The sequence below is a fragment of the Myxine glutinosa genome, chromosome 5 (assembly GCF_964187855.1).
Source record: "Myxine glutinosa chromosome 5, kmMyxGlut1.1, whole genome shotgun sequence".
NCBI lineage: Eukaryota > Metazoa > Chordata > Myxini > Myxiniformes > Myxinidae > Myxine > Myxine glutinosa.
The window spans coordinates 11,891,436-11,916,444 of record NC_136265.1 but is presented as its reverse complement, the minus strand read 5'-3'; the positions used below and the strand labels follow the sequence as shown (position 1 = coordinate 11,916,444).

General features: G+C 42.6%; 1 protein-coding gene across 6 annotated transcripts in view; it reads right to left on the bottom strand.

Moving 5' to 3' along the window:
- Window positions 1-5,039: 5,039 nt before the first annotated feature.
- The window catches only part of FOXRED2 (FAD dependent oxidoreductase domain containing 2), a 37,420-nt gene continuing 17,450 nt past the window's right edge, over window positions 5,040-25,009 (bottom strand). For 3 of the 6 annotated variants that reach the window (XM_068117821.2, XM_068117820.2, XM_078777577.1), the window contains 8 exons: window positions 24,594-24,890; window positions 18,771-19,022; window positions 15,836-16,099; window positions 15,563-15,729; window positions 12,668-12,833; window positions 11,833-12,074; window positions 7,524-7,694; window positions 5,040-7,248 (listed from right to left, as the gene is read on the bottom strand). In XM_068117821.2, coding sequence (XP_067973922.2) covers window positions 7,100-7,248; window positions 7,524-7,694; window positions 11,833-12,074; window positions 12,668-12,833; window positions 15,563-15,729; window positions 15,836-16,099; window positions 18,771-19,022; window positions 24,594-24,890 — 1,708 coding nt within the window. In that variant the 3' untranslated portion in view covers window positions 5,040-7,099. The remainder of the gene's footprint in view (window positions 7,249-7,523; window positions 7,695-11,832; window positions 12,075-12,667; window positions 12,834-15,562; window positions 15,730-15,835; window positions 16,100-18,770; window positions 19,023-24,593; window positions 24,891-25,009) is intronic. The other 3 variants (XM_078777578.1, XM_068117823.2, XM_078777579.1) reach the window with 1 other exon arrangement.

The following is a 25,009-nucleotide window of genomic DNA, read 5'->3' as shown; positions in this document are numbered from 1 at the left end:
ACGCATTTCAGTAAATCAAACTACGGTGGATTCGGGTAACTCCCAGGAGTGTTTGTGAGGCAAAAATGTTTCTTAAAAAAAAATTTTTTTTTTTTAAATGGAAAAAAATTTTAAAGAAATTTTTTTCCCCCATTTTGTTTTTTTTTAAATATTAAATTTTTTTTATGGGTACATGGCAACACGTGACGTTGGTTATCCCTGCATGGAGAGCAGGATCTCCCAGGAATCCCTTTTTTTTTTCCCCCCCCCATAGATTAGCCATCGCAGCAAAGATTGGTACTTCCATCAGCGAAGCGACGGGTCTTATATTGTAGTGACAATAAATCGGACTGCTGACCCCGCGACTTTTGAACTCGCCGACTATCCATTGCTCTTGTGCTCCTGTTCATGTTTCTGCACTCTGGGAGCAGGAGATTCACACGCTGACCACGGCCAGGCCTGGGAAGGCGATCCGCCCTTCCCAACCGGAAGGAAGGCAGGCAGGGCGTGTCCCCGCAGAGTGCAAGTTGTGGGAGACTCGCTCCAGCTGGTCGGCTTGGCGCCAACAATCTTAACCCTGGCCCTGCCGCTCTGGACGTTCAGAAACGTGAATCGAATCGTTTATCATTATCGTCACTGCGCACACGGGCACCTTTGGAATGACCGATCACCAAGGTCTGTGAAATCGAGTTGAAGACCTATTTTTATGGCCTTCGACCTCCCATCTGCCATCGCAGCTGCGAGAACACGTGCGAAACATTTGGACTTAAATGGCAAAAAGTGTCTTTAAAAACACCTAAAAACCGGGTGATGGTCGCCAGTTGCAGTTTAACTACATTTTTAGTGTTTTGGACGCCGTGGACCGCAAGCACGATGTTTGAACCGGTCGAAAAACCTGGAGCGTTTAGAAACAAAAGTGTTCCATTTCGATGGAAATTGGGAATAGCACGTTCAATCAAGCGGCATAGTGCCAAAGGAAAGAGAAACAGGAATGGGATGATACAGGATTTGCAGACACACCATGATGCAAAAAGTGGGAATCGGTCACCTTTTGAGAAGATATTTCCAATTGTTGTTTATCGCGAATATAGTGCAGGTTTGAGCTGATCAGCACCGTCCACGTGACCAATTCATCGAAGGTGAACCAACCTGCCAGGTGAACTGTTCAGGTTTTGTACCTCAATGATAGGTCGGATCTGGATTCGGACCTGAACCAAAATCTAATTGGCTTGTTCTTGTCACATAACCAACTCGTCCACTGAGTTTTGTAATAATCCGTCCACAACTTTTTGAGATATCATGCTATATATCGCTTTTAGCCCAAGTACACGTCACCTGTGGGCAAGGTGTTGTACCTGCCAGCCTCCCTTACCAGGGTAACGGTTCGCAGCCACACGGTTTAAATGGCAGATGGCTCTGCACATCTGGTGCATGAGAGTCCAGTTGACTCCAATAGCACGGGCGGAAGAGGGTGAATTCCCCAACGGCCAGCAGAGGGACGGAGTGGAGTGGCGACCCCACCCCCGTCTATACCACACACTTACCTGTGTGTACCAGCCATGGAAAGGCAATATGATGGCAATACCATCATTGCCCGAGGAGACTTGATATCATCATAGCCCAATCACTCAATGGTGAAGAATCACTCAAAACTAGAGCAATGCGACTGTGTCGCCAATATGCCTCCGCAGAGTCCCACAACGGGTAGATGCCCTCGTTCACTGTCCTAAAAATAAAGAAGTTTGATTCAAATCCCTTCAGCTGTTTTCAAGTATCACATTTTCACCAGACAGGACAGGTTTCAAATCGATCGGTGAAGCGGTTTCATAGAAGGGATTTTTTTTCAAATATCGGCTTTCAAGCTAATATGGCTGCCACACCACGTGACATATGACCTTTAAAATGTACACTCTGCATATGTATGGGTAGGGTATCACGTTTGTGAAGTTTCATGTTGATCGGATGAGGTCATTTTTCTATCCAAGATGGCTGCCAAACCACGTGACCTATGACATCATCATTTTCAAACGATATGCAACAATGCTGTTAGATGATATTTGTAAAATTTCGCATCGATCGGGAAGCGGTTTCAGAGATATAATCATTTAATATTTTCCTTCAATCCAATATGGCTGCCAAACCATGTGACCAATGATGTTTTTGTGATCATCTTTTAATCGCCATGCCTAATCAATGACATTTAAAGTTTAGAGGTGGTTTGGGAGAAGATGTTTTTTTAAGGTTTTAGGTTTAATCAAATATGGCTGCCAAACCATGTGACCTTTGATGTCATAAATTTAATATTTCAACAAGTCAGGAGATGACGATGGTTCACGAGCGAGCGGTATTATCTGTTATGAGACTAGTTAGCTACACAATACCGAAAATTCGGTTCGATTCCGACAACTTTGAAAATTTGACCTTTGTGACCTTGAAATGTCAAAACGAAGGTTACTGACCTTGAAATGAGATAGAAAATAATGTACAATCAGTTATGAGGTTAGCTACACAATACGGAAAATTCGGTTCGATTCCGACCACTTTGAAACTTTGACCTTTGTGACCTTCAAAGGTCGAAGATTCTGAAATTTGTTGGAAAACTTGTACGTCATGATGTATGTGATAATATAAGATGTATGACATTTCACCCTATCAGGAAGCGAACAATGTAATAAAACCATCAAAAATCGGCTTTTCTAAATTTCGTGACCTTGTGACCTTGACCTTGGGGCGAAAATGAAAAATCGAGCTCCGTGGGGCTGGACACATGACATTGGCCTAACCAAATACCGAAACCCCCGTCAGATTCCACCAAACCCCTCGGAGAAGATGTAGCTTGAACTCGATTACCCCCTAAAAAGACATCTTTTTCGGGCGTGGCTCCGCCCACGATCGGCGCAATACGCCCACTCTAGGCAGGACACAACTAGATCATGATATCCACCTCCCACCCAAGTTTCATCAAGATCGGATGATATCATCGGGTATTTATGCTGCGGACAGACAGACAGAGACACACACCCATGACGAATATAGTGGTCACTCTGTTTGATAACTCGTGAACCAATACAAATGGGTCATAGATCATGTGCATGCAATTTCTGATTTTTAGGATGAGTTCGATGAAAACATTTTGGCTGGTATACCACTTCACATATGATGTCATCATTATCACGCTTTTGTTCCCCATTGGGAGTACTTGACAATGTGCCAAGTTTCAAATTTTTCCATTCAGCGGTTTCCGAGAAAGAATTTTTATTATTAATTGCGTTTACTCCAAGATGGCTGCCATACTACGTGACCTATGACATCACAATTATCATAAAAACATTCTGCATGGGTGTCACTCCCACCCTGAAAGTTTCGTCTCAATCGGACATGTGGTTGCTGAGAAAAATGAGGTTTATGACGTACGGACGGACGGACGGACAACCCGAAAACATGATGCCTCGGCCACCTTCGGGGACGGAGGCATAAAAATCCTCAGATCCGGATCCGGATTCGAATCTTCACCAAAATCGAATCGATTTGTCCTTGTGACATACGCAACCTGTCCACCAGGTTTCGTCCGAATCCGTCCACAACTTTTTGAGATATTAATGCTTCCAGACAGACATACAGACAGACAAACAGGTCTGAAATCAGAACCTGCGTCCACCATTGGTGACAAAGGCAATGAGCTGATGTAAAAAAAAAAAGAAAAAAAAAAAACTTCATTCGTCCGGTTGCCTCAAGTGATGCCTTTCCAATGTCGAGGACAAGCAGTGGATATGCAGCAGCATAGTTCCTAATGTCCGTCACTTTGTGGTAAGCATCTCACCATTGCAACAGTGAAGAGGTGGAGTGGAAAGGAGGGGGGTGGGTGGGAGAGGTAAGGATTTTAAATCCAGAAAGGGGGTAAGGTAAAAGGAGGTAAGGGGCTAAGGAAAGCAGAGGGGGTAAGGTAAGGATTTTAAATGTAAGGGTAAGTAATGGAGCATTATCTCGAAGCCTGAAAGCTGTGTGGAGATTTCCCGCCCGTGAGCGGTCATCCATCAGTAACGTTGAGACGTGTGAACAATGGACTCCGATGAAGTTGTACGTGCGTGCGCGTCCCTTTCCACAGAAAATGCTCGCTAATTGCACCGCTCACTGCCTGCCTCAGGTGCTCCCCTGGGCTTTTACCCCGACAAATGCAGCTTTTGATTTTTTGCTCCGTCCAACTCCATCCCATCCAATACAAGTTTTTTTTCATTTCCCACCATTTTGAAAATCAGATGGGAAACCGCAGATTTACTTTGGCTCCGAGAAAAAGCAGATGTGGTTTAATTTTTTTTTTTTTTTACAGAAATCTCTGTTCCTGGAAGACTTAAACGACAGAGGGCAGTAGGTTCAACACCTGATAGAGGATCAAATGGGGAACGACAAGACAAAGACATTGCACTTAGGGTGGATGAGTGGCAGGACGAAAAGGGGTGGGAGTGGTGGTGGGGCCCAGTGAGGGCAGAATAAAGCAGGGGGGGGGGGTACAGTACAATTTACAGTACGAGTAATACCCTTCCCCCCACCAGAGATAAATATGGTGTTTTTCTTGTTTGTTTGTTTTTGTATACTCGATCAAGGCTCGTGAAAGAGCTAACATTAATCACAAAAAAATAAAAATAACGGACACATAAAACATAATAAGGGGAGCGGTAAACAAGATGAGGAGAGAGGGGGAAGCACACAAGCATGAAACAAGTCCAACATTTGAGAGCAGACACATCAGGAGATCTGTGGGAGGGAGAGGGCTTGGGGGGAGGAGGTGTGGGAAGGGGGGAGGGGGCGAATTGGAAGGGGAAGGGGAAGTTATTGAATCACTTACGCTATGCCATGTATACAGGTAAAAACTGTAAGTACTGTCGCGCATCCCCCGAAATTAATATCAGGCGGTCATGGATGCCGATCGCGAAGGCCTTAACCCCTGAGGCGGAAACTCAATGGCGGACTCTGAAACCAAAGCTACCCAAGCGCGCGGGATGGAGGGGAGCGGTGAGAGCCCTGCAGCCTTATCTATTAAATTAATCACCCGGAAAACTGCGTTCAAGTATGTACAGCAAATAATATAAGGGTTTATTAAATGAAAAGCAAGGACAGGAAAAGCACGTGCCGGTAAATCTAATTCCTAAATCGGGATCCCGCACACCAGATATCAAATACAAACAAGCGAATCTGAATTAAGGAAAAGAACACATCATGTACTGGTACATCATGTACATCATGTACTGGAACACATCATGTACATCACACCATCACGCCAGGGGGGTTGACTCAGCCTGTCATCCTTCCGAGGTCGGCTAATTGAGTACCAGTTCACTGGTAATTCCCTGTTTGTCGTTAAAGGCGGCAAAAAGGGTTGGCGTCAGGAAGGGCATCCGGCCGTAAAACATTGCTTCAAATAGGGGACCGAAAAACAACAACAACCACGGTTCCCGAAAAAGGCCAACCCCCGCTTTGCGGGGAAAAATGGCCTCTAAAGGTGGTTATTTTATGTACTGGTGAACGGGCAACTCGGTCTTATCTGGTCTTTGTCGTTGGCTTTGGCCGCCGTCCAACACGTGGCTCCTTTCGTTCGTGGCTCCTCGCTCCAAGTTCCAAAGCACCGAGCACCAAGCACCACGAGGTCGACCCTCGTACACGGTCGACAAGCCAACTCGGATCTCTCCGGGATGGCCAACTCAGGCCGTGAATCTTCCAGGAATCTGCCAGGAATCTGCTAGATTCTGTGAGCCAACGCAACCAGGGATCTCACGAAACTCCCAGGGCCAGGAATCTCACTAGTGCGCAACTGCTCAACTCGTGCGTAACTCACTCGGGATCTCTGAACGACTTTCTCTACGAAAAGTCCAACTCTGCTGCCCAAACGAACTGCCCTCTCAACTCGGGATCCAACTCACAACTCGTCTCGGGATCCAACTCACAACTCGTCTCGGAATCCAACTCACAACTCATCTCGGTATCCAACTCACAATTGCCCCAAAATGGCATCCGGCGCTCGTTAATCTCTGCTGGCCAGTGACGTCAGCCTTGGCGCGCTGCCAACCAATCAGAGCCTCATAACTTCCCGCCCTCTGTCGACCCGCTTCGCGCCTCCCACGTCCATTCGCGCCAAATGAGCACAGCCCTCCGGGGCGTGGTACTCAAGGTGGATCGGCCTGTCGGAGGTGCAAACTGCGGCGGCCATGCTGCGGTGTCCTGGCCTGGTTTCTTCATAAGTCATGTCAGGGGAGGGCGTTACTTAGTGTTGTACTAAAGGTCCTAACTAATGTCTAAGTGGTGTGTAGAGCCAAAAGGGACAAAGGTTTGGCTAACCAGGTGAGGACACACAGGGGGCGGGCGCTACTCCTTAATCCCTACACTACTTATCACTCGAACCTCCTGGTAGATTCAAAATTATACATCTTAACCGACAAAACGCCTACACATGAACTTATTACAGGGTAGTTTTCCTTACCGCGACACACGAAGCATGTTACCTACTCAGATCTAACTGCTCTACATATTACTACCCGCCAGACATAACAGTACTAAAGCCGAGGAGAGGGAAGCGGAGGCCTTTTTCACGTTTTCATAAACAAATACGTACATACGTACAGATAATTGACATCTTATCGTAAAAAGTATCATTTTCACTGGTAGTTACCATTACTACAGGATGTACCATAGTTTTAGACAGGAAGTGAAAGTTTATTTTTAAAGGTACCAACAAAGCTACACAAATATGAATATACACCCCAACTTGGATTTGACTCTAAACCTGACTTAAAAGGTTAGCGACACCTTATTTCATCAAATTCATGTCACGATAGCTCGGACATGTGCAGGTACAAAAGTGAAAGGCCTTTTGGAAACTTTTCCATCATATAAATATTTTCACCTTCATCGAGAACCCCACCCAACACCTTCCTCCTTCCCCACTGTTGTCCACCTCCTCCCGCCCCTCCCAGCCACTTATTGCTTTCCAAAAAGTAACACATGATACACGACGAAAGGGATTACGCACAGCCCCACTTACACAGGTACACGACGGTTGTGAGTCGGCTCATATATCCTGGGGGAAAATGTGCACCAAGACTCATGGTTCCTTGATGTCCGAGACCTCTTACGTTGCCTGACCGGTCATAAGCTGGAGCGTTGGCGGAATCACATTTTGTAGCCACCTGCCCGCACCCAGGCCCGCGCCCTGCAGGTAGCCTTGCTGGCAGGTGATGGGTTGTTGTCGGGCAGTTAGTGCCTGGTGAAAGCACGTTTCTGTGAGGAATGAGAAGTGTCAGACACTAGAGTAGTACGGACGCAGTTGTGAGAATAATAATGATGAGTTCTGCAAATAAATTATTCCTGCAGAAACTATTCAACAAATAAATCACTTGACAACAACCATTTCCTGATTGTCCCTCAAAATACAGGTCGTTCCAGGTACATATGACCCAAGATTATCGGCCATTTCTCAGCCCTTCAGTAGCGAAGCTACACAGTCACTCAGTAAACTCAACCTTGCTTTCCCAAAAGCCACAATGGGTCCTCACCAGCAAAGAAATTCCTGAGGTCGGAGTGCAGGCAACTCTCGAGGAATCGGCGAAGAGGAAGGAGATGAGAGACCGGTGCTGTCCATACGGTCAGGAAGTCTTCCACAATATGGTGAATACTTGTAGGTCGAGGCAAGGTCCAGCCTTTGGGCCGGAATTGCATCTTGTTAGCTGTTTAGGGTTCACAAAAGATTACAAACGCAGGGTTAAACGATTGGTTCACTCTGTCTGTGTGTCTGTCCACAAACCTCAGTTTATGATCGAGGAACAACTTAATTTAAATTGAATGTTATATTTTGTACACAATTCAGAAAACGAACCTGCAGTTTATCGGTACATTGGCTCTGAATTAGTCCTGATCGTACAGACGCAGAGAGGAATGCGATCATTTGTAAGCAGTGAAGCCGCTTCAATATTTGGCTATGTCCGTCCGTTCATCAAAAATGAAGAAGCACCATTCTAAACCACCATGTTTAATTATACAGGGTTCTAAAGGGTAATTCCAAGAGGTACTAAAGTGTTTTAAAGTGTTCTAAAGGGTTTGAAGTGTTCTAAAGGGTCATTCTAAGGGGGTACGAAAGTGTTCTAAAGGGTTCTAAAGGGTTTGAAGTGTTCTAAAGTGTTCTAAAGGGTTTGAAGTGTTCTAAAGGGTAATTCTAAGGGGTTCTAAAGTGTTCTAAAGGGTTCTAAAGTGTTCTAAAGGGTTTGAAGTGTTCTAAAGGGTAATTCTAAGGGGTTCTAAAGTGTTCTAAAGGGTTCTAAAGTGTTCTAAAGGGTTTGAAGTGTTCTAAAGGGTGATTCTAAGAGGTACTAAAGTGTTCTAAAGGGTTCTAAAGTGTTCTAAAGGGTTTGAAGTGTTCTAAAGGGTAATTCTAAGGGGGTACTAAAGTGTTCTAAAGGGTTCTAAAGTGTTCTAAAGGGTTTGAAGTGTTCTAAATGGTCATTCTAAAGGGTTCTAAAGTGTTCTAAAGTGTTTTAAAGTGTTCTACGGTGTTCTAAAGGGTTTGAAGTGTTCTAAAGGGTAATTCTAAGGGGTTCTAGAGGGTTCTAAAGGGTTCAAAAGGGTAATTCTAAGGGGTTCTAAAGGATCATTCTAAGGGGTTCTAAAGGATCATTCTAAGGGGTTCTAGAGGGTTCTAAAGGGTAATTCTCAGTGGTTCTAAAGGGTAATTCTAAGTGGTTCTAAACAGTTCTAAAAGGTAATTCTAAGTGGTTCTAAACGGTTCTAAAGAGTAATTCTAAGTAGTTCTGAATGGTTCTAAAGGGTAATTCTAAGTGGTTCTAAACAGTTCTAAAGGCGAATTCTAAGGGGTTCTAAAGGATTATTCTAAGGGGTTCCAGAGGGTTCTAAAGGGTAATTCTAAGTGGTTCTAAACAGTTCTAAAGGGTAATTCTAAGTGGTTCTAAACGGTTCTAAAGGGTAATTCTAAGGGTTTATAAAGGGTAATTCTGATACATTCTAAAGGGTAATTCTAAGTGGTTCTAAACAGTTCTAAAGGGTAATTCTAAGGGGTTCTAAAGGATTATTCTAAGGGGTTCCAGAGGGTTCTAAAGGGTAATTCTAAGTGGTTCTAAACAGTTCTAAAGGGTAATTCTAAGTGGTTCTAAACGGTTCTAAAGGGTAATTCTAAGGGTTTATAAAGGGTAATTCTGATACATTCTAAAGGGTCATTCTAAATGGTTCTAAACAGTTCTAAAGAGTAATTCTAAGTAGTTCTGAATGGTTCTAAAGGGTAATTCTAAGTGGTTCTAAACAGTTCTAAAGGCGAATTCTAAGGGGTTCTAAAGGATTATTCTAAGGGGTTCCAGAGGGTTCTAAAGGGTAATTCTAAGTGGTTCTAAACAGTTCTAAAGGGTAATTCTAAGTGGTTCTAAACGGTTCTAAAGGGTAATTCTAAGGGTTTATAAAGGGTAATTCTGATACATTCTAAAGGGTCATTCTAAATGGTTCTAAACAGTTCTAAAGAGTAATTCTAAGTAGTTCTGAATGGTTCTAAAGGGTAATTCTAAGTGGTTCTAAACAGTTCTAAAGGCGAATTCTAAGGGGTTCTAAAGGATTATTCTAAGGGGTTCCAGAGGGTTCTAAAGGGTAATTCTAAGTGGTTCTAAACAGTTCTAAAGGGTAATTCTAAGTGGTTCTAAACGGTTCTAAAGGGTAATTCTAAGGGTTTATAAAGGGTAATTCTGATACATTCTAAAGGGTAATTCTAAGTGGTTCTAAACAGTTCTAAAGGGTAATTCTAAGGGGTTCGAAAGGATTATTCTAAGGGGTTCCAGAGGGTTCTAAAGGGTAATTCTAAGGGGTTCTAAAGAATTATTCTAAGGGGTTCCAGAGGGTTCTAAAGGGTAATTCTAAGGGTTTATAAAGGGTAATTCTGATACATTCTAAAGGGTAATTCTAGGTGGTTCTGAACAGTTCTAAAGGGTAATTCTAAGGGGTTCTAAAGGATTATTCTAAGGGGTTCCAGAGGGTTCTAAAGGGTAACTCTAAGGGTTTATAAAGGGTAATTCTGATACATTCTAAAGGGTAATTCTAAGTGGTTCTGAACAGTTCTAAAGGGTAATTCTAAGGGGTTCTAAAGGATTATTCTAAGGGGTTCCAGAGGGTTCTAAAGGGTAATTCTCAGTCGTTCTAAACGGTTCCAAAGGGTAATGCTAAGTGGTTCTAAACAGTTCTAAGTGGCTCTAAACGGTTCTAACGGGTAATTCTAAGGGTTTATAAAGGATAATTCTGATACGTTCTGAAGGGTAATTCTAATGGATTTCATTCATTTCTAGGCTTTGCCTATTTCATATTTAAAATGCCAAACTGAACCGTTTCCTTCGGACACGGGTGCGATTTTTTTTTTTTTTACACTATCTGGCAGTCAAACAAAATGAAAAATCATTCCAAACAGGAAAATAAGTGTCTTTTAGTGACGTCATAAAGGACACAGGCAACAGGCATGACCAACTAATGTAATGCGCTAAATAAGGTGGTGTACAAGGCGATCATCGACGGCGGTAAACTTTTGAATTTTTTTCTTTTTTACGACCTTTACAACTTTTATTTTGTTTCAATTCACCGTCAGAACTCTTTTGTTTAGCTGTACTTGGACAAAATATTATGGCATTTTACATCATCTTGACCAATCAAATCTTCCAGACCCCGCCCATGTCCTTTTCTCTCAATACCGTGTGGAGTGAGGTGTTCTATGAGCTCTCTAGTTACATCCGTCCCCTTTGGTGGTTGTTTTCGTCCATCTGTTTGTTTGTGTGCAGAATATGTGAGAAGTTGTGGATGGATTCAGATTTAACTTGGTGGACAGGGTGGGTGTGTGACAATGACGAATGTTAGATGTTGGTGAAGATCCGGTTCCGGATCCGGCTGCTATAATTTTTAAAGTGATTCTTCACCATTGAGAGATAGGGCCAAAAACGATACATAGCAGGATATCTCAAAAAGTTGTGGATGGATTCGGCCGAAATTGGTGGACAGGTTGGGTGTGTGACATGGACAGATTGATTCGATTTTGGTGAAGATCCTAATTTGGATCCGGATACAAGAAGTTTTGAAAATTCCAAGTGCTTCTGTACCATTGAGTGATAGGATCCAAAAACGATATACAACATGATATTTCAAAAGGCTGTGGATGACTTTTGACAAAACTTGGTGGATGAGTTGGTTCGGTGACAAGAACAAGCAGATTCGATTTTGGTTCAGATCCGAATCCAGATCCGGCCTGTCAGTGGGATACAAAACACAAACTTTTCAGCCTGGCGGAGGTGTGCGCTCTACCGAGTGCCGCTCTAGTTTATATTGTTGTTGAAGGAACCCCCTCACCCCCCCCCCCCCCAACCCCACTCCCAACACATTCTTTACTTCTAAAATGTGTGTCCTGATACACTGCATATCAATACCTACCTATTAAACCTTTCGCATGACCCACCTTTCGAGGCCATTTTTCCTGCAGAGCAGGGGTTGGCCTTTTTTGGGCACCGTGGTCCCCTTTTTGAAGCAATGTTTTATGGCCGGATGCCCTTCCTGCCACCAACCCTGTTAGTCGCCTCTTGCGACACACAGGGAATTACCAGTGACCTGGTACTCAATTTGCCGACCTCGGAAGGATGACAGGCTGAGTCAACCCACCTGGTGTTAATTCAGCGATCGACCGGGATTCAAACCCAGGATCCCAAGCCGGCACCCTAACCGCTAAGCCAACACCAGGCTTAACATAAAAAAATTAAAAAAATAAAAATTGTGGATTCTAAACATAGTGGATTCTATCGCAAAGCGGATTCAATTTGCCGAGGATGGAAAGCCTCGTACCAGTCGGTAGACGGAGGTAGTAGTAGATGACAGGGTGTAAGAAGTTTGAATTCCAGGCTTCAAAAGGGTTGATGTCTGCCCTGCCATCAGAAAATACATCGAGGCCTGGCCCAGAGAAGTTTTTTCCATATTCGAGGTTGATGACAAACAATGCTTCGTCGGCCACTCGGCCCGTATTGGCCTCAAAGTCAGAAAGTGCGCTGATGGGGTATTCTTCCAGGTACTCAAATTCAGTAGCGTTCCTGCGGATAACAAATGCAGAAACTTTTCTGAAACATCAACATAAACACAAGCAGCAGTACATCATGGTTCCAGTTTGATCGAACTAATCTGGGAATGGTCTAACCTGCACACAATTAACCTAGACATGAGATTGCCATGACAGGTGCATGTCAGTACCGACCGAGCGGGTCTCGATACCTGAAAGCTGCTTAATAAATTAAAACTCGTATTAATTCACCCCAGATCCACTTTTTTGAAATACCAACTTCTTTCCTGGAAGTCCTTGCAGTGTCCATATGTTCTATACCTCTCCCTCCTCCCCCCAAGCCCTCTCACTCACACAGTTCTCTCGATGTCCATGTTCTCAAATGTTGTGTTTGTGTCCTTCCCCCTCTCTCCCCATCTTGTCTGCCGCTCTCCTTATTTTGTGTTTTATGTGTCGTTTTGATTTTTTTTTGTGTGATTAATGTTAGATCTTTCACGAACCTCGATATTGTATCCAAGAATTTTTTTTTTTAATGGCTAACAGCGATGGCAACGTTACGTTGTACAATCCATTCAAATCAGTCTCATTTGCTTGTAGACTACGTGACAGCCGTGTTATACAACGCACTTCTTCAGCAGGACGACGTCTGCCAGAACACTGAACATCTGGTAGGGCCCAGACGCTTCGTTGATGCGCCTTACGATGGTGATAAAGAGCTGCGAGATGGGCAGCCGCACGGTCGGCCAGGGGACATCGTGGTTGCGGAACTCCAGCAGGCGGTGAACGGTACGTGCTGTATGGCAAGGAAAAATTCAGGAATAAATGTTATATTCAGGTCAGTTTACTCGTTATTTCAGCAAAAACATCATCGTCCAATGCAATTCATTAAATAAAATTATCTTAATTAATTAATTCTAATTAATAATTAATTAATGTAATAATTAATTAATTAATTATCGTTATTTTAATTAATTAATTATTTATTAATTCTTACGAATATTATTTATTAATTCTTAATGTTTAATTTATCTGCGTCGCCATGGCAATGACCCAAGGACGTGGGATATTTACATCCACGCGATTCACATCCTTTCGCCGAGGAACGATCGCTCTCTGCTGGCGGTGTCACGGAATGGCGATTTCTTCGTTTGGATTGGGGTTGAACCCAGGACCAGAAGGCAGTGCACTGCCACCTGAGCAATCCTGCCACCTGCAGACTGTTGCCTGTATCGAGTATCAATATACAGAGATCAACTGATTTTACTGATGCAAGAATGAAGTTTCATCAGAACTGAGTTCAGAGGTTTACAAGCGGCTAGTGAAGACAAAGTGAATCAAATTAAAAGCTAAGGGGCCAACACCATGGCTGATGCAACACTCGAAGCACTCGGTTAACATGGGATTGCTCTAATCCTCTCTCGGTAATCATAATGCTCACAGAGATGGTATACGGGCTTCAAGAAGGATGAAAGATGGTCAATAGGGTGGTTCTTAGCTACATACGGCAAAAAAAAAAAATTGAATTGTTTTACTCCTAACCTTTAATTTTTTTAGTATTGAGGTAAAACTTCTGGCTGTGAAATATTTTTTGAATAGATCAAGTTTTAGGGGTTGCACAGTGACTCATGGTTGCCAGCCACTCAATGTTTGTGCCCGATAAGCGTTGATTTCCTGCAATCGGGAAACCTCTTGCGATGTTCTGTCACAACTTGAAGCAGATACTGGGTTTGCTGTTCATCCCTCGTCAGGAGACAATTGTATTCTTCAATGAGAGCAACTGCATACACCACAGTACAGCTTTACTGTATTCAATCAACTTAAATACAACTTCAAAATGTGCAGTGCATAACAAGGTCATAGGTCAACTGTAATGGTCAAAATCACAGGTATAGCAGTGGAGAATAAATAAATCAACTCCAAACATTTATGCGAGCCAAATATGTGAAATTACAAACTCCGTGTGCAACCCATAAATTTAGTCCAAATGGGTTAACATTTCACCACACGGGTTTTTTCATACATACAAAATATTTTAAGTGTTAGGAGCCTGACTTTTCTAACTTTCATTTTTAAGAACCACCCTAAATGGTCAAACACTTGTCTTTCAATCCTGACAAATCTCACACTCTCACTTTCTATATCCGAAAGGACCATCTTGCAAACCTTCCTATCTACTTTCTAAACAATCCTCTTGAGGAAGTTCAGTCATTGAAACTCATGGGTCTCACTATCAGCCATGATCTTCCCTGGGCAAACAACATTTAAAAATTGGCCTCCAAACCCTTCAAGGCTTTCATCCGCAGATTCATGGAGTACTGCTCTCCCCTCTGGGCTGGCTCCCCTGTCTCACATCTTGCTCAGCTTGACCCCGTGGAAACCAAGGCCGTCAAGATTATTGGAATCTCCCGTGATGAAGCTGAGTTTATGGGCCTACCACTTCGTCATCGCAGACAGGTCAGTGGTTTCTCTGTCTTCTGCCACCTCCTTTCTGGTCTTGCACTCTTTCTGGTCTCTGCTCTTCCCATGCTTTGTCCCCACCCCCATGTTTTCGTAGGGTTCACGAGGTCCACCATCAACCCCCTTCTGGTGAGGCTACCTCAATCCAGGATCACTGTTCACCTCCACTCATTAGTTTTTTTTTGTTTTTTTTTCCTGCCTATGGATTCTTCCCTCCAGGTCTTCAAGACAGCTGTTCACCACCATCTCAGATAATCCCCCATCCAAAACCATGATTTTTTTTTACCTTCGTTAACCCCGTCCTCCTCCCAGCCCCAATCTCTCCTCCTTCCAAACTTCTAGTTTTCCCTTTTGAGAATTTCCTTCTGTATCCATCTTGTCCACCCCTTCTCCCACCCCACACCCATTGTTTGTCTGTCTACCTCCAACTTAGCCTTCAACCCTGCTGTTAGTGTTTCCCCCCTTTCTCTACTCTCCTTTTGTACTGTTGCGTCCTGATCTGTTGTTCAGTGTACTAGTACTAGCTCTTCCATGAGCCTCGACTATGCATACAAAATAGAAAAAGACAAGAAAAGATGTTCCGGAACTCTTTAAGCTTTATCCTTTTGTGGGAAAAAAGAATGCTTGAATAATACCACACACTAAAACTCCAATGAAGATCAAGACAGATAATCCCTTAGCGTATACGGACAAAAGGGAGGTTCAGGAAAAATATGGGAATGACAAGATAATAAATTAGAGAGCGAATATGTACCATTTAAGTGTGAAATTGTTTTTTTTGTTGAACTTTTTGAAACTTTTTGAAAAATTTGTTGAAAAAAAACAAACTCCCCGCACTCTTTGTCATATGTTGTATGTGTCAGTTTGTCCTTTTTGTGATCAATGTTAGCTCTTACACGAGCCTCGACCTTGTATACCAAAAAAAAAAAAAAATGGCCTTCCCCTCTTCTTGCATTTAATGTCCATTCTCACAATGACTCGACAAAAAGAAGCTCACACCACCCTCCGCTGTATTTTCCTTCCTAATGCAGGAATATCAACCTCACCTCTACCAGCCAGACTCACCTGTGTAGCGAAACCCGTGGATGAAGCCGCCAGCGGCCTTTCGGTGGTCCAAGGAGTGGCCGATTGTGCCGATGAAAAATAGGCCGGGAGTGCTGGGAGACTCGTGACTCGATTGGACGAGGGGGTATTTTCGCTTACACCTCTCGGCTGGACCAACCCGGAGGGACCTGCGCACAATGCGGGCTACTGTTAGTTCAACTCAAAAAACAAGATCAAATGACGAAAATCTCAGGGATTTCCATGGAGACGTTCCGTCGTGAGCACGCATCATACTTCTCAAAGATGGAGAAGTCAAAGTGAAAGCCAAGGCAACGGATGATGCGGTCGTAGGGTTCACGAAGTGAATAGTTGTCACCCCAGCCAGACGAGTCGCCGGTTTCCGTGTCAGTGACAGGTAACCAATCCCCATTCTCCCCGAGGTAGGCTTGCAGCCGGCCGTCTGACGTCTTTTCCAGCTTTAGACTGTCCACCGATGCCTCCAAGATCCCGTTAAGCGACTTCAGCTGGTAGGTGTCCAGGAGGTCATTGTTAACCGCCCTGTGCAAAGAAATAAATGGTTCAAATCTTTCTCTTTTAACCCTTGGATGCAGTGATTGGGCCTCGGAGGCCCACAAGGTTTTTTTTTTGTTGCAAAAAACTATGCTGTACATTTTTTTTTTGGAATGAGCCTCATTTTCACCGACTTTCATGTTGTTACACAAAATTCTGTGACATAAATAAATAAATAAAATCATTCAGGCTCGTGGGAAAATCTTCATTCTTCACTTATAACCGAAAATCCGACACGAATGCAGGCCTGGGGGCCTTCGAGGCCCGACATAAATGTTGTTGTACTACTATGTTATATCATTATTTTCTTGATATGAGCCTCATTATATGCTTCTATAACCTGGATACAAATAATTTAGTGACAAAAATATGAAAATTAAAAAACTTTACACGAATACATTCGTGGGGCCTCCGAGGCCCAATGGCTGCATAGGTGTAGGATTTTGTATGGTTGTGGACATATACATTCTAAATAAAAAGGATCAGTGAATCATATTTTTTGAGCAAATACTCCTCCATGAGCCTCAACTTTTTAGAGAGACAAAAAGTTGAAAAACCAAGAACAAAACAATTTTTTTACAAAAAAAAAAAAAAAGATTCATTACTTGTATGGGATTCTTCCAACTAATAGGATCAATGATTCACATTTTCTGAGCAAATACACATCCATGAGCATCGACTTGGATTGAAAAAGGATATGAAAGAAGAAAAATGTATAAAAAATAAATAAAATTAAAAACATTACACGAATACATCCGTTGGGCCTCCAAGGCCCAATGGCTGCGTTTATGTAGAATTTTTGACAGTTATGGACATATACATTCTAAATAAAAGGATCAGTGAATCATATTTTTTGAGCAAATACTCCTCCATAAGCCTCAACTTTTTAGAGGAAAAAAAGTTGAAAAACCAAGAACAAAAAAAAAAAGTTGCAAAAAAAAAAGAAAAAGCTTCATTAATTGTATGGGATTCTTCCAACTAATAGGATCAATGATTCGCATTTTCTGAGCAAATACACATCCATGGGCATCGACTTGGATTGAAAAAGGACATGAAAGAAAAAAAATCTATAAAAAATATTTAAAAAACTACACGAATACATTCGTGGGGCCTCCGAGGCCCAATGGCTGCATAGGTGTAGGATTTTGGATGGTTGTGGACATATACATTCTAAATAAAAAGGATCAGTGAATCATATTTTTTGAGCAAATACTCCTCCATGAGCCTCAACTTTTTAGAGAGAAAAAAAGTTGAAAAACCAAGAAGAAAACAATTTTTTTACAAAAAAAATAAATATATTCATTACTTGCATGGGATTCTTCCAACTAATAGGATCAATGATTCACATTTTCTGAGTAAATACACATCCATGAGCATCGACTTGGATTGAAAAAGGATATGAAAGAAGAAAAATGTATAAAAAATAAATAAAATAAAAAACATTACACGAATACATCCGTTGGGCCTCCAAGGCCCAATGGCTGCGTTTATGTAGAATTTGACAGTTATGGACATATACATTCTAAATAAAAGGATCAGTGAATCATATTTTTTGAGCAAATACTCCTCCATAAGCCTCAACTTTTTAGAGGAAAAAAAGTTGAAAAACCAAGAACAAAAAAAAAAATTGCAAAAAAAAAAGAAAAAGATTCATTAATTGTATGGGATTCTTCCAACTAATAGGATCAATGATTCGCATTTTCTGAGCAAATACACATCCATGGGCATCGACTTGGATTGAAAAAGGACATGAAAGAAAAAAAAAATCTATAAAAAATATTTTAAAAACTACACGAATACATCCGTTGGGCCTCCGAGGCCCAATGGCTGCATAGGTGTAGGATTTTTGATGCTTGCATCCAAGGGTTAATGGCAAGTCTCATCGGCAAAGCTGTATATACGCTATCACCTACACAAGACTGCTTAAGGGGTGACTTTTACAAAAGGTATGGACAGATTCGGACGAAACTTGGTGGATGAGTTGGGTAGGTGACAAGAACAACCCGGTTAGATTTTGGTTCAGATCCGGATGAAGGTCTGGCCTATCGGTGGGATACAAAATATAAACTGTTCGGCCTGGAGGAGGTATGTGCCCTACCGAGTGCCCGTTCTAGGTCTTTTTGTTTCAGGAGTTTGTGCCTTTCTAAAAAGAAAAGAAAAAAAAGGTAGACAAAAGGAAATCCAGTATTGCAGAACGAATAGTAATGAGCACATGGGCTTATGAAAGACCAAGCAAGACAATCGGTGAAATCCAAAGAAATTTTCAAGCCAGGTTCAATAAGGATGCGACTCCCAAAATGAGGGTTTAAGTCTTCATTCTCTGAAGTTGTGAGGATGGGGTAACGGGCCTATGTGCACTCCATGTACAAACTTTCAGGTGATGCAACTCAAGCCCGCATTGCTACACTGGTGGCTACAGCTTACACCTGACTGATACCAGGGACGAAGCCTCAAATTCCCCTTTTGGTCACTCGTGCCTCCAAAATCTAATGCAAACAGAAGAACCACAAGTTCGTAGGTTTCAGAATGATCGAGATAAAGGGAGCAGAGGGATGCCAGAACACCGCACAGACGCCCGCAGATCAACAGCTCAGGAAATGGTGGAGGAGGTTGAGAATGGTGAGGAAATGGGACGACATCGTCGGAGAATGCACATCACCTGATGTCCCCGACATAGTGAGTGGACCAGGCGAGTCGTACGCGCGAGCGGCCAATCAAATGTATGTGGCTCGTGGTCCCCATCAAACGGTCGGCCGTCTCAAAGGCGGAGTTTCCCAGCCCCAGGATGAGGACCCGCTGGCCCTCGAAGTCCGAAGGATCCACAGAGACGGATTCGTAACCTTCAGACAGCTCGGATCCGAGGAAGTTTGGTTCGTTGGGCATCGACAGCCCCGTGGCCACAAGCACAATGCTGGAAGTTCAAGGGAAGCAGAGACTTGGTCAAAAGAGGGAAATGGTCATTCGTATTCCTTACTGATAAAGAGTACGTTCAGGTTTTCACTCATTCTCCCCCCACTTTAAATCCAACACTGCCAGTGCCCACAATACATCCCCCCATTCCTATCTTGAGAAAAATTCCCCTCTCCCCTTGTGTAATTAATGTGCAGGTGCGGATATTACTTCACAAGCATTTTCTTTCCTCCCACCATCTTGTCACCTGTGCTAAGCCATCGATAATCAAAAAAACAAGAATCGCTCAGCCGTTAACCTGTAAAGCCTCAATCCTCCACTCAAGGCAGTAGATAACTATAACGGCACTCAGTAGAGAGCATACCTCCACCTGGTTGGACATATCACTCAATGGTGAAGAATCACTTAAAAAAATTAAATAATTCTCATATCCGAATCCATATTCAGATATTCACCAAAATCGAATCGATTCTTCCTTGTCGCACACACAACCTGTCAAACAAATTTCGTCCAAATCCATCCATAACTTTTTGAGATATCCCGCAATGTATAGTTTTTGGCCCCATCTCCCCATCTCCCCCATCAACGGTGAAGAATGACTTGAAAAATTTAATAATTCTCATATCCGAATCCATATTCAGATCTTCACCAAAATCGAATATATTTGTCCTTGTCAGACACTAAACATGTGCACCAAGTTTTATCCAAATCCATCCATAACGTTTTGAGATATCATGCAATGTATATTGTTTGGCCCCATCTCCCAATGGTGAAGAATGACTTGAAAAATTAAATAATTCTCATATCCGAATCCATATTCAGATCTTCACCAAAATCGAATCTATTTGTCCTTGCCAGACACACAACATGCCCACCAAGTTTCGTCCAAATCCATCCATAACTTTTTGAGATATCCTGCAATGTTTCGTTTATCTCCCAATGGTGAAGAATGACTTGAAAAATTAAATAATTCTCATATCCGAATCCATATTCAGATCTTCACCAAAATCGAATCTATTTGTCCTTGTCAGACACTCAACATGCCCACCAAGTTTCGTCCAAATCCATCCACAACTTTTTGAGATATCCTGCTATGTATCGTTTTTGGCCAAATCTCCCAATGGTGAAGAATCACTTAAAAGTTTCTAGTAGCCGGATCCGAATCCGGATCTTCACCAAAATCTAACCATTTCGTCCTTGTGACAGACACAACCTCTCTGCCAAATTTCGTCCGAATCCGTCCACAACCTTTTGAGATATCCTGCTATGTATCGTTTTTGGCCAAATCTCCCAATGGTGAAGAATCACTTAAAAAATTAAATAATTCTCATATCCGAATCCATATTCAGATATTCACCAAAATCGAATCGATTCTTCCTTGTCGCACACACAACCTGTCAAACAAATTTCGTCCAAATCCATCCATAACTTTTTGAGATATCCCGCAATGTATAGTTTTTGGCCCCATCTCCCCATCTCCCCCATCAACGGTGAAGAATGACTTGAAAAATTTAATAATTCTCATATCCGAATCCATATTCAGATCTTCACCAAAATCGAATATATTTGTCCTTGTCAGACACTCAACATGTCCACCAAGTTTTATCCAAATCCATCCATAACCTTTTGAGATATCATGCAATGTATAGTGTTTGGCCCATCTCCCAATGGTGAAGAATGACTTGAAAAATTAAATAATTCTCATATCCGAATCCATATTGAGATCTTCACCAAAATCGAATCTATTTGTCCTTGCCAGACACACAACATGCCCACCAAGTTTCGTCCAAATCCATCCATAACTTTTTGAGATATCCTGCAATGTTTCGTTTATCTCCCAATGGTGAAGAATGACTTGAAAAATTAAATAATTCTCATATCCGAATCCATATTCAGATCTTCACCAAAATCGAATCTCTTTGTCCTTGTCAGACACTCAACATGCCCACCAAGTTTGGTCCAAATCCATCCACAACTTTTTGAGATATCCTGCTATGTTTCGTTTTTGGCCCTATCTCCCAATGGTGAAGAATGACTTGATAAATTAAATAATTCTCATATCCGAATCCATATTGAGATCTTCACCAAAATCGAATATATTTGTCCTTGTCAGACACTCAACATGCCCACCAAGTTTCGTCCAAATCCATCCACAACTTTTTGAGATATCCTGCTATGTATCGTTTTTGGCCAAATCTCCCAATGGTGAAGAATCACTTAAAAGTTTCTAGTAGCCGGATCCGAATCCGGATCTTCACCAAAATCGAACCATTTCGTCCTTGTGACAGACACGACCTCTCTGCCAAATTTCGTCCGAATCCGTCCACAATTTTTTGAGATATTTTGTTCACAAACAGACAGGGGTGAAAACATAACCTCCATCCATCTTTGGTGGTGGAGGTAACAATGATTTCCTTAAATCAATGAAGAGTTAAAGATCTGATAATCGAGGTTTCTCATTGATGTAAGCTGGTGACGTCATCACATGTTGGTCTGACATTTTGTAGGTCGTCCGGATTGTAAACGATCTGGATCTGGATCACTCAAAATGTCTGGAGAACACTGGAAGTGGCTCCAGCTTATGTAACGTTGTCATTTAGATAGGCAGAGCAAACACCGGTATGTCCAGAAATTAGAAGTCACTGGGGTCACAGATCCCTACGCATCTAGTGAACACTTCCTCCTGCTACACAGAGGTTACAAAAGCTTAAGAGCCTGGACAGTCACAAATATTTTGTGGCTAGCTAGTTTTGTAGTTCTTGGACGTGTTCTATAGGATGGTGTATGTAAAAGGAGCCGTTAAGTGCAGCCCCACGGAAGTGGGCATGGTAGTGGGCACGGAAGAGGGTGCAGTATTGAGGTGAAGAAGAGGCCGCTGATCTGGTTATGTCGGGCATGGTATGTGAGAGGGTGCAGTATTGAGGTGAAGAAGAGGCCGCTGATCTGGTTATGTAGGGCATGGTATGTGAGAGGGTGCAGTATTGAGGTGAAGAAGAGGCCGCTGATCTGGTTATGTAGGGCATGGTATGTGAGAGGGTGCAGTATTGAGGTGAAGAAGAGGCCGCTGATCTGGTTATGTAGGGCATGGTATGTGAGAGGGTGCAGTATTGAGGTGAAGAAGAGGCCGCTGATCTGGCTATGTAGGGCATGGTATGTGAGAGGGTGCAGTATTGAGGTGAAGAAGAGGCCGCTGATCTGGCTATGTAGGGCATGGTATGTGAGAGGGTGCAGAATTGAGGTGAAGAAGAGGCCGCTGATCTGGCTATGTAGGGCATGGTATGTGAGAGGGTGCAGTATTGAGGTGAAGAAGAGGCCACTGATCTGGCTATGTAGGGCATGGTATGTGAGAGGGTGCAGAATTGAGGTGAAGAAGAGGCCACTGATCTGGCTATGTAGGGTATGGTATGTGAGAGGGTGCAGAATTGAGGTGAAGAAGAGGCCGCTGATCTGGCTATGTAGGGCATGTGCCCTGATACCAGTAAGCTGGTACTCCTTTTGCCGACCTTGGAAGGATGGCAGGTTGAGTCAACCCACCTGGTGTTATTTCAATGGCACGACAGGGGCTCAAAATCAAGACCCTAAGATCTTAAGCCAGACACATTAACCATTTATCCAACACCAGGCTCTATAAGGGTGGTGTATAAAACTGCTTCTACAGCGCTGAGATTCCAGATTTTAAAAATGATCTTTAAAATCATTATTTTATTAAAATTTCAGTTTATACTTGAATACTGCGCGGGCTGTTGTGTTTTATCTACTCTCTAATTGTTTTTGTGTTTCTTCCGTGTACTATTATATTTTTACCCTGCACTCACGAAACGAAAAGCAGGGTTCGGCATTCGGGCGCGTACGTGTCTGCATTTTTAAAATTCATTTTATAGGCAACCGTTGGTCGGATCGACACAAAACCTTACCATAGGAGGGCCTCCGCCTGTATAATTTGTTATTCATAATTATGGCGTCATGGGTCACGTGGTACGGACGCCATCTTGGAAAAAACGTTACACCTCTATATCTCCGAAACCGCTCAATGGAAAAAAAAATTGAAACAAGACTCATTGTGAAGTACTCTCAATGGGGAATAAGTGTTGCTAACGATGACGTCATTGGTGCCTTAATTATGATGTCATAATTTGATGGGGACAACACTAAGTCTGATCAGTTTGAAATGTATTGAGCTTGATCTACACAATAAATATTTTAGAGGATATAAATTTATGATTTCATCGATCACGTGGTCTGGCAGCCATATTGGATCAAAGAAAAAACCCTCCAAAAACAGAATACTTGGCTCGCACCAAGTTGACTGCGCAGGGTAAGTATTCTATGAATACCATCTAGTTACCCTGCGCCCGCGAAGCGAAAAACGAGGTTAAGCATTCAGGTACGTACGTGTGCGGTACGTGTCTGCATTTTAAAAATTCAGTTTCTCGGCAACCATTGGTCCGATTGACATGACATTTTCACAATAGTATGGCCTCCTCCTGGAGAATATCTTAATGCTCATTATGACGTCATACGTCACGTGGTACAGGTGCCCACTTGGAAAACTTCGCACCTCTATATCTCTGAAACCACTCCATGGAAAAAATTGAGACCTGGCTCATTGTCAACTACTCCCCATGGGGAATAAGAGATGTTAATGATGTCATCGCTGCCTTCGTTATGACGTCATAATTCGACAAATACAACACTTATCCATCCGATCATTATTTTAAAAATTCAGCAAATGTTGGTCTGATGGATACGAAATTTTCAACATAGGAGCGCCTCCTCCATTAGAATATTTTAATGCTAATCATGACGTCATAGGTCATGTGTTACAGGTGCCATCTTGGAAAAACCGAAAAATGTTGCACCTCTATATCTCCAAAAGCGCTGAATGGAAAAAATTGAAACATGGCTCATTGTAAAGAACTCCATATGGGGAATAGGCGTTGTTAACAATGACGTCATTGGTGCCATAATTATGTATGTATTGAGCGTGATCTATGCAACAATTATATTAGAGAATATAAATTTATGATTTCATCGTTCACGTGGTCTGGCAGCCATATTGGAAAAAAAAATGTTCAAAAACAGAACAGTTGGCTCGCACCAAGTTGACTGCGCAGGGTAAGTATTCTATGAATACCATCTAGTTTTATATTGCTTTGTGAACTATTACGATGAATAATTTTGTATACTCCTTCAGTGTCTGTCACCCTATATCTCTAAAGGGTTCCTGTTGCCATAATGAACAAGTCTTAGTCATTGTAAATAGCAGCAGTGAGTGGAACAATAAAACCACTGTACTGGTCAAGGTTGACCTACAAGATGGCAGATAAACAAAGGCACGTGACTTTGTGACGTGACGTGAGGAAACATAAGGAAAGCTAATATGAAAATGCCCAACTCAGCTTCTTCATCAATTAAAATCCATAAAGGGCAATTAGATATCTTTAATTATCCTTCACCTTCTTTTGGCTCTTCCCCAAGATAATTAGTACCGATTGGAGGTCAGGACGTGTTCCTGATCTACGGTAATCTAATATTGTATATCGGAAGATCAAGTGACCGTCCTGTTTCTCACTTGCAGGTCCATAGGTCGCCATTGCGCGTGGAAAGCCGAAAAACATGGTCGTTCCAGGTGGTGTTACTCGGTACCGTTGCTACAGACGTCACTTCCGTCCCATAGCGCACGCGCAGGCGCAACCGCATGGTGTAATCTTGCAGGTACTGCAGCATGGTGTCCGCATGTGGGAAGAAGTCCCGGGAGTAATGGCGGTACAGGAGGCTCGGGTCGTGACTGAGCAATGAATTCCAGTCGTGGCGGAGTGAAAACTCCACGTTCGTTGTGCCCGTGTACCTTTTGTTGATGCTGATGAGTCTGAGGCAGGGAAGTGAAATGCAGTGATAAAGGACAGGTAGGTCACGTGAATTCCACCAACATGACCGATATCGACCATCAGCAACAAATATCGAAATAATTATTTCATTTATTATTTA